This window comes from Oncorhynchus gorbuscha, linkage group LG08 (assembly GCF_021184085.1).
Source record: "Oncorhynchus gorbuscha isolate QuinsamMale2020 ecotype Even-year linkage group LG08, OgorEven_v1.0, whole genome shotgun sequence".
Lineage (NCBI taxonomy): Eukaryota > Metazoa > Chordata > Actinopteri > Salmoniformes > Salmonidae > Oncorhynchus > Oncorhynchus gorbuscha.
In genome coordinates this window covers 51,529,386-51,538,589 of record NC_060180.1, presented here as the reverse complement: position 1 = coordinate 51,538,589, position 9,204 = coordinate 51,529,386, and the positions used below count along the sequence as shown (strand labels likewise).

The 9,204-nt window shown below is 46.1% G+C and overlaps 1 protein-coding gene across 1 annotated transcript; it reads left to right on the top strand.

Annotated features, from left to right (window-relative positions):
* Positions 1-4,055: 4,055 nt before the first annotated feature.
* On the top strand, positions 4,056-8,263 carry LOC124040913 (nascent polypeptide-associated complex subunit alpha, muscle-specific form-like). The gene is made up of 5 exons (XM_046358025.1): positions 4,056-4,343; positions 4,479-5,384; positions 5,977-6,858; positions 6,938-7,129; positions 7,284-8,263. Exons 1-5 carry the CDS (start codon positions 4,142-4,144, stop codon positions 8,006-8,008), a joined length of 2,907 nt encoding a protein of 968 aa, XP_046213981.1. The 5' UTR covers positions 4,056-4,141; the 3' UTR covers positions 8,009-8,263.
* Positions 8,264-9,204: the final 941 nt, after the last annotated feature.

Genomic DNA, 9,204 nt, shown 5'->3' with positions numbered 1-9,204 from the left:
TGCCCCTAGTTCATTCTAACATTTTAAAGGCTTACGTTACCTAATTAGAGTGGAACAAGGAATAAACTTTATTTCCTTTTGCTCAGGTAATCCTTTGATGGATACCAAGGATGTTACACATCTGTACCAAGAGATACGTGGTAAGGACTTTAAAATGTTTTAAAATTAATACAGTTGAATGTCTTGCACACATGCCTCACAATTTCCTAAATTTGTATTTTTTCAATAGAGGCAAATTATGTCGAAGACTGGAAAGCTGCCATAGACTTAATGCACAGACAGCCCGGCCCACAGTATTCACTCGGAGAGCCTGCACCTGTGCACTGCAACCAGATGTCAGTCCTCCTGGCTGAGGAGAACCTGTCAGTCAGCCAGAGGGTCAGCCCAAGGTCCACCCAGGAGTCCAATGTCCCCTCCAGTGAGCCCATGGGTGGACCAGATAAGCAGGCTCAGTCGCTGAGCAGTCCCCCTGGAGGAACCCACAATGGAGATGACCATGGAGGTCAATCCAGCCCAACCAAGCTTGGAGATCAACCCAGTCCAGCTGTGGAAGAGGAGGAAGCCCAGGCTGGGCTGGGTTCTGCCGTGCAGTCAGCCGTGTTCCAGAGATCTCCGTCAGGGGACAGTCTACTGGAGGCCAACCACTCTGCGGTCCTGATCAGCACCGCCAGAGCCCCGGCCAACAACACCGCCATTGTCCGCTCTAAGAATCTTCCGGAGACCATTATCTTCCACAGCGACAGCCATCTAGCCTCAGGTGTATCTTCCAGGGGTCGTTTGACCTGGACTCTTTCGGGTGGTGAGGGGAATAAGGTTTGGGTAAATGACCCAACAGATAGGGTGTCTGATGATACGGTGGTGTTCCTCAAAGTGCCCTCAATGGACAGCCTGTCTCGCATGCCGTCTGCCTTGAGTAATACCTCTTTAGAAGTTGAGAAAAAAGGGGATCAAGTGATTTCAAAAAGCAGCATAGAATTCTCACTGGAGAATGTGTTGTCTGGCTCTCCATCCTTTGGGGAAGTGGCTACAGCTGCAGCTTTGCAGCAGGCAGAAACTGATCAGATAAGATCTGCCACTGAACTTACAGAGAAAGTATCCTCCTCAGAGATAGTGGGAGCCAGAGCAGCATGGATAGAGCCGTCAGTCGGGATACCTAGTAGAAAAGAGAGTGTAGGGAGAGCAGCAGAGACACCAGTGAGACACACATCTCCCAGAGATTCACCCAGAGTATATTCTCTTCTGTCAAGTATGCTATTAATCTATACTATAATGTATTGCCAGTTTGGTACAAACTGTTTAGGGACAAGATATGACAAGATACATAGTAATGTTTAAACCCTTTGCCATTGCATCCTCTATCCTCACAGCTCATTCTGATGAATCTCTGAAGGGTACAGACAAGTCATCCATCTCCAGCCTGACCAGGGTTCCTTCTGCACCTCGCAGTGAGAGAGGGAAAGAATTGGCCATTTCACCTCAATCCAGTCTGGCCAGGCTCTCCTCTGCCTCTGTAGATGAGAGAGCAGCTGAATCAACTTCAAGAGAAGTCTTCAGTAATGTGGAGGAGCTACTGGTGCCTCCAACTGCTTCTGTTGGCAGGGCTTCAGCATTAGTGACTGCTGCAAGACATTCTGAAAGTGCTTTATCAGGAAGAGCTTTCTCTGAAACAGAACTAGTGGATGCAGCACACGGAGTGTCCTCAGTCAGGATACCCAGTAGAGAGGAGAGTGTAAGGAGAACAGCAGAGATATCAGAGAGACACACCTCCTCAGTATCTCCACATGCATCTTATGTGTCAGGTAACAGAATACATTTTAGTCATTTAGCAGATGCTCTTATCCAGAGCAACTTACAGGAGCAATGAGGGTTAAGTGCCTTGCTCAAGGGCAGATCAACAGATTTTTCACCTAGTCTGCTCGGGATTTGAACCAGCAACCTTTCGATTACTGGCCCAATGCGCTTAATCACTAGGTTACCTGCCGCCCAGAGAACAATGTCTCTATATCACAGTTCTAAAAGGAACATAGTCACACATGCATTACAGCTTCTCTATATCGCCGTATCTTCTGTTGATTTGAAAATAAATGTCTGTGTTTTATAGAGTGCCCAGTGATGTTTGAAAAAGAGGACTGGCGTGTAATCACCATTCCCTCTGCTCCATTGAAGAAAGCAGTCAAATTCAACCCCTCCGAAGAGATCTCACCTATTACTTCACCCAGCATAGATTTAGCCTGGGAGGAGCTTCTACAGACATCAGAATCCATCGTTGATAAAGTAGCCTTCAAGACTTTAGAGATTGTAAATAAACAATTACAATGCTCATGGAGGGAGATCTGTGAAATGGCCCCATCGGACCCTGTGGTTGTCTCACAGTCTCAAAACGCACTTTCTTATGATGATCTCTCTTACTCGCCTTCAGCTGTGGAGGAATTCTCTACTGCCTCAGCAAGATGCTCAGAAGGTGATGTCACTGAAGGATTCTCTACTGCCTCGGCAAGATGCTCGGAAGGTGATGTCACTGAAGGATCTCGCTCTGGAACAGCAGTAGAGAGTGAAGCAAGCTCTGTGAGAGAGATTTCACCAGCAGTGACTGCGAGGTGTTCTGCCAGTGACGTATCAGAACGAGTTCCCTCTGAAACAGCAGTTTTGGGAGCAGCAGCGTCATCAATGGAGGAGTTATCAGAGTCACCAACTGCATTAGTCTTTGAGGGTGGGATTTCACCAGCGGTGTTGGCCAATGATGTATCAGAAAGAGCTACCTCTGAAGCATCAGCAGCGGGAGCAGAGGCTTCAGAGAGACACGCATCTCTCAGTGTATCTCCACAGACTTCATTTGTGTCAGGTATGTGTCACTTCCACTTCCTCACAAGGTAACTTCCAAGCACAATTTTCTTCAATGTTGTTAGAGGAACAAAGTCAACTACTTTATTTAACATAATTTATTTTGTCTCTATCCATAGCGCATTCTGAAGAGTCACTGAAGGCTACAGACTTGTCACCTCCATCCAGCCTGGCCAAGATTCCCTCTGCATATCTCAGTGATGGCGTGTCACCAGCAGTGTCTGCAAGATGTTCTGCTAGTGACTTACTAGAAAGAGCTTCCTCTGCAACAACAGAGCTCAGAGTGATCCCCTCTGCACCACGAATGGATGCGCTTTTGGTATTACCAACTGCTTCTGTTGTTGGGATTTCAACAGAAGTGACTGCAAGATCTTCAAGAGGGAGTTTTGCAGAAAGAGCTCACTCCGAAACAGCAGTGGAGGGGGTCAAATATTCTGAAAGTGGTTTATCAGGAAGAGCCTTCTCTAAATCAGAACTAGTGGATGCAGAACACAGCGTGTCCTCAGTCAAGATACCCAGTAGAGAGGAGAGTGTGAGGAGAACAGCAGAGACACCAGAGAGACACACATCTCCCAGAGTATCTCCACAGACATCTTCAGTGTCCGGTACAGTAGTCATCCAATCTCTATGATATACTTCTAATGAGGTCCATGTTACTATTCCTGGTAAAATGTTTAAGAAAATGTCAGTGTAACATCACAACAACAACAAAAAAATCTGTCTTTCCTCAACTCAATGGTGATGTTTGTTTCTACAACAGCTACAGGCTTGTCATCTAAGTCCAGCCTGTCTAGGGTCCCCTCTGTGTCTCTCAGTGATGGTGCAGCAGAGTCCGTCTCTATGGAAGTCGTCTCTAATGTGGAGGATATTTATAGAGCAACATCAGTGGAGCAGATTGTTTCTTCAACTGCTGCTGTGGTCTGCATTTCACCAGCAGTGTCTGCTCGATGCTCCTCAAATGACATGTCTGGAAGAACTTGTTTCAAAACAGCAGTAGTGGGAGCAGAGATACCAGAGAAACACGCCTCTCCAAACGTTTCTCCACAGACATCGTTCATGTCAGGTAAAAGTAATTAATGATTTATTAAATACATTAAGATTGCTGCATTAGTCAGGTCCATATCACCTTTTCGGTAAAAGTGGGAAGTTTAAAATATTATTCAAATGATTTGCTTTGTCTCCCCCGTCTCTAGCTCATGTTGGTGAATCTATGAGAGGTACAGACATTTCACCTAAATCGAGTCAGGACAGGATTTCCTCTATTGGTGAAAGAGCAGCAGAAACATCTTCTAGAGAAGTGATGTATATGGAGGAGATGCATGAAGCATCAATGGCAGAACTACCAGGGCCTCCAGCTGCTGTTGGAGCTATTTTACAAACAGTGTCTGCTAGATGTTCACAAAGTCACATGGCAGAAAGAGTCCCCTCGGAAACAGTAGTAGAGAGAGACACATCTTCCAGTGTTCCTCCTAGGGTTTCTCCGCAAACATCTGTGAGCTCAGGTAACGTTTTGAACTATCTTGAATTAAATATAAGGTTGTTATGCCATTATTGTGGGCAAAATGAATTGTGACATACCACAGAATACTTCAATCTGGTCTGTCTTTTCACAACTCATGTTGACGTTACTCCAACAGCTACAGGCTTGTCATCCAAGTTCAGTCTGGCCAGGGTTCCCTCTGTGTCTCTCAGCGATGGTGCAACAGAACCAGCTCAGATAGACAACGAAACACTGTCATTGGAAGAGCTTATGACGTCTCCATTGTATTCTCATTGGTCACCAGCCGGTTCGGAAAGTGACTCATTAGGCTTAAGAGGAGCTCCCTCTGAAACAGCGGTGGATGGAGCACACAGAGGGTTCTTGGTAAGGAGACCCAGTAGAGAGGTGTGTGTGACGAGAACAGCAGAGACACCAGAGAGAGACACATCTCCCAGTGTTTCTCCACAGACTTCGTTTACAGGTGTTGTTTCTGATGGGACAGTTTTCTACAGAGATTCATCTGTGGGAGAATTACATCTTTCTCCATCTGTTGGCGAGGAACTTGTGGTGGAGGCTTACGAAGTACCATCACCCGAGAAGGAGACTCCATCTGCTTCAGTTGGTGGACCTTCATCGGTAGTGTCTGCAAGATATACTGGAAGTGGTTTAACAAGAAGAGCTTTCTCGGAAAAAGAAGTAACGAGACCAGAGACACCAGATAGACACACGTCTCCCAGACTTTCAGCTAGAGTTTCTCCACAGTCCAGTCTGACCAGGATTTCCTCTGCACCATCAATGGAGGAGCCACGGATGTCTCCAACTGCTTCTGTTGGTAGACTTTCACCAGCAGTGTATTCTGTAAGATATTCTGGAAGGGGTTTATCAGGAAGAGCTTTCTCTGAAACAGAACTAGTGGAAGCAGCACACAGTGCCCCCTCAGTCAGGATACCCAGCAGAGAGGAGAGTGTGAGGAGAAGAGCAGAGACACCAGAGAGAGACACATCTCCCAGAGTGTTTCCTAGATCTTCGCAAAGAGTTTCTCCACAAACCTCTCTCCTATCAGGTACAATTGGCATCCATACTCTGCAGAAAGATCTACTAATAAGATATTAATAAGATTGTAGGGGGGCGGGCCTCCCGGGTGGCGCAGTGGTTAAGGGTGCTGTACCAGCTGTGCCACCAGAGACTCTGGGTTCGCGCCCAGAGTCCTCCCGGCTGCGACCCGGAGGTCCGTGTGGCGACGCATAATTGGCCCTGTGTTGTCTGGGTTAGGGAGAGTTTGGCCTGTAGGGATGTCCTTGTCTCATCGCGCCCCAGCGACTCCTGTGGCGGGCCGGGCGCAGTGCACGCTAAGGTTGCCAGGTGCACTGTGTTTCCTCCGACACATTGGTGCGGCTGACTTCCGGGTTGGATGCTCGCTGTGTTAAGAAGCAGTGCGGTGTATCGGAGGACGCATGACTTTCAACCTTCGTCTCCCCCGTACGGGAGTTGTAGCAATGAGACAAGATAGTAGCTACTAACAATTGGATACCACAAAATTGGGGAGAAAAAGGGGTAAAAAGAAATATTTAAAAAATTGTTGGGGGTAAAAATGGTTAAAACTTGTAAGGTGAAATGTAAACAATATGTGCTTAGTTTTGTGTCTCTATCCACAGCTCATGCTGGTGAATCTCTGTCTGGTACAGATATTTCTCCACAATTCAGTCTGCCTAGGATTCCCTTTGCACCATCAATGGACAGACCCATATCTCCCATAGTTTCTCAAAGAGTTTCTCTACAATCCAGTCTGTCCAGAATTCCATCTGCACCATCAATGGAGGAGCTACTGGTTTCTCCATCTACTCTTGTTGGAAGAATGTCACCAGCAGTTTCAAGATCTTCAAAAAGTAGTTTATCAGAAAAAGCTCCTTCTGAAACAATCATAAGATATTCTGAAAGTTGTTTATCGGGAAGAGCTTTCTCTGAAACAAAACTAGTTGATGCAGCACACAGTGTCCCCTCAGTCAGGATACCCAGTAGAGAGGAGAGTGTGAGGACAAGAAGAGCAGAGACACACACATCTCCCAGAGATTCTCCTAGAATGTCTCCCAGAACTTCTCCTCGATCCAGTCTGGCCAGGATTCCATCAGCCCCATCAATGGAGGAGCCACTGGTGTCTTCAACTGCTTCTGTTTGCAGGATTCCACCTGCAGCAACAGTGGAAGCAGCAAACAGAGGAGAGAGTGTAGCGAGAACAGCAGAGGCACCAGAGAGTCACACAACTCACAGGGTTTCTTTCAGAATATATCCACAGACATCTAAGACAGGCGTCCTTTCTGATGTGGCAGTTTTGCACAGACCATCCATGACTGCAGGGTTTTGTCTTGAGGTTTTAGACACGGAGTCTGACCAGGTGAATAAGTCGGTGAGTGACATCACGGCACAATTTCCCTCTGACACTGCTGCAATGAAGACAGTACACAGAGAGTCCTCAGGGAGGATACCCAGTAGAGAGGAGGTTGTGAGAACAGCAGAAACGCAAACATCTCATGCAAATGGTAAATATAAACTTTCTAAAATATTATTAACAGAAACCAGACTATTTTCTAAACATTTATCTTCCTAATCGCATAGCAGTATTGGACAACAGCACACAGGTTTCACAAACTGCAATCCGCCTTTGTGAAGAGGTGAGTGCCTACCCTATAGAAGTGCAGCAGAGGACCCTGGGACCTGAAGTTTATCTAGGAGCATCTCCAGCCAATGTTGTTGGGCCTCAAAACACGAGAACTCAAAACACACGTTCACAGGGTGTGCAGACTAGTCGAGGTAAATTTATCCTCAGAATACAATAATTCATCTTTAATAATTGTTCAATCATATTTTGTGTGCATTGAAGATATTAGGGTATTTTTACCCCCTCCAATATATTTGTGGAAATTAAGATGTTCACTTTTGATGTTGCATTCTATTCTCATATTAGATTATCATGGCACGCCCTCACAGAGCGTTCCTATTGGCGCAGGACGCGTCACTCCTGATGCTCAGCCTGCACGCGAAAATTACACCAATCAGGTCTGGACACTTTACCACTTGGCCAATGAGACAGAGGAGGGCACACTGTCCGCTAAAGTTATCTCCCAGCCTCCGTACAATGGTAGTGCTTATATTCGCAACTTTGGGGCTGGACATGTGTTACTGGCTGAGAGGTCCCCTTCCCCTCAGAAATCTGACGCCCAGTCCTGGAGTGGCCAACCCAGACAACAGCCCCAGCCACCACCCTTCCTAATGAGCCCAAGAAGGGCCTTCATACACAGGGCACAGTCCTCCCCCCTACCTCCTCCTTCTCTACCCCAGCCTCCAACCATCCACAACCAGGAGATCAACATCCCCAACTTCTTCATGCATCCCCAACTTCTTCCTGTGTCCCCAGGCAAGATCGTTCGTAGCATTCCGACCGCGATGCAGACCAGGTCGAGGTCTGCTGCGGTCCGGGCAGGTGACCCCCCGGGGTACCTGTCATTCTCCGTTCCCATGGAGACAGTGAGCAGAGGATCTGGTCAGGGCGGTCAGGCCCAGTACTTTCAGGTCATCAGTGACGAAGGGAACACTGTTTACTCTCCTGCTCTTATGCACATTTTCACCACAGAGGAAGAGGAACAGGAAGGAGACAGGAGGCAGCCAACTAGTGCCACATTTAATTGGTAGGGGACTGTTTGGTACAGGGTTTCTCAAACTTGGTTTTTGCCCGAACACTACTAAGCTGATTCAAATAACCAACCAGTTTTGATTATTTGAATCAGCTGTGCAGGGCAACACTGAGTTTGGGAAACCCTGGTCTAGTGAGTATCAATAAATACATTTGCATATCATAACAAATGTTCTCCCTCTTCATATCATAACAAATGTTCTCCCTCTTCATATCATAACAAATGTTCTCCCTCTTCATATCATAACAAATGTTCTCCCTCTTCATGTATTAAACAAACAAAAAAATGTGTTTTAAGTGAGCAGTTAGGCTGATCTGAAGCTGAGAAATTAAGGACATTCAAATCAAATATGTGTCACATGCTTTGTAAACAACAGGTATAGAATAACAGTGAAATGCTTACTTACGAGCCCTTTCCAACAATGCATTTTTCCTTATCTTTCTATAATTTATTTTAGAAAGATAACAAGGGAAAAATAAACAATAAGTAACAATAACTTGGCTATACAGTCAAGGTACCAGTAGTACAGAGTCGATGTGCAGGGGTACGAGGTAGTTGAGGAAGTATATACAGTGGATTCGGAAAGTATTCAGATCCCTTGACTTTTTCCACGTTACAGCCTTATTTTAAAATGGATTTCATTGTTTTTTCCCCTCAGTCTATACACAATATCCCATAATGACAAAGCAAAAATGTTGACATTTTAGCTAATTTATTTAAAAAACTAAAAACATATCACATTTACGTAGGTTTTCAGACCCATAACTTAGTACTTTGTTGAAGCACCTTTGACAGCGTTTACAGCCTCGAGTCTTCTTGGGTATGCCGATACAAGCTTGGCACACCTGTATTTGGAGAGTTTATCCCATTCTTCTCTGCAGATCCTCTCAAGCTCTGTCAGGCTGGATGGGGAGCGTCATTGCACAGCTATTTTCAAGTCTCTCCAGAGATGTTAGATCGGCTTCAAGTCCGGGCTCTGGTTGGACGACTCAAGGACATTCACAGACTTGTCCTAAAGCCACTCCTGCATTGTCTTGGCAGTCTGCTTAGGGTGGTTGTCCTGTTAGAAGGTGAACCTTCATCCCAGTCTGAGGTCCTGAGCAGGTTTTCATCAAGGATCTCTCTGTACTTTTGCGCTGTTCATCTTTCCCTCGATCCTGACTAGTCTCCCAGTCCCTGCCACTGAAAAACATC

Excerpts from the sequence above, each read along its gene's own strand:
- LOC124040913 (XM_046358025.1), top strand. The coding sequence starts at position 4,142 with ATGTATATGGAGGAGATGCATGAAGCATCAATGGCAGAACTACCAGGG. Across the intron at positions 6,859-6,937 it reads GCAAACATCTCATGCAAATG|TATTGGACAACAGCACACAG; the intron begins GTAAATATAAAC and ends ATCGCATAGCAG. Across the intron at positions 7,130-7,283 it reads GGGTGTGCAGACTAGTCGAG|ATTATCATGGCACGCCCTCA; the intron begins GTAAATTTATCC and ends TTCTCATATTAG.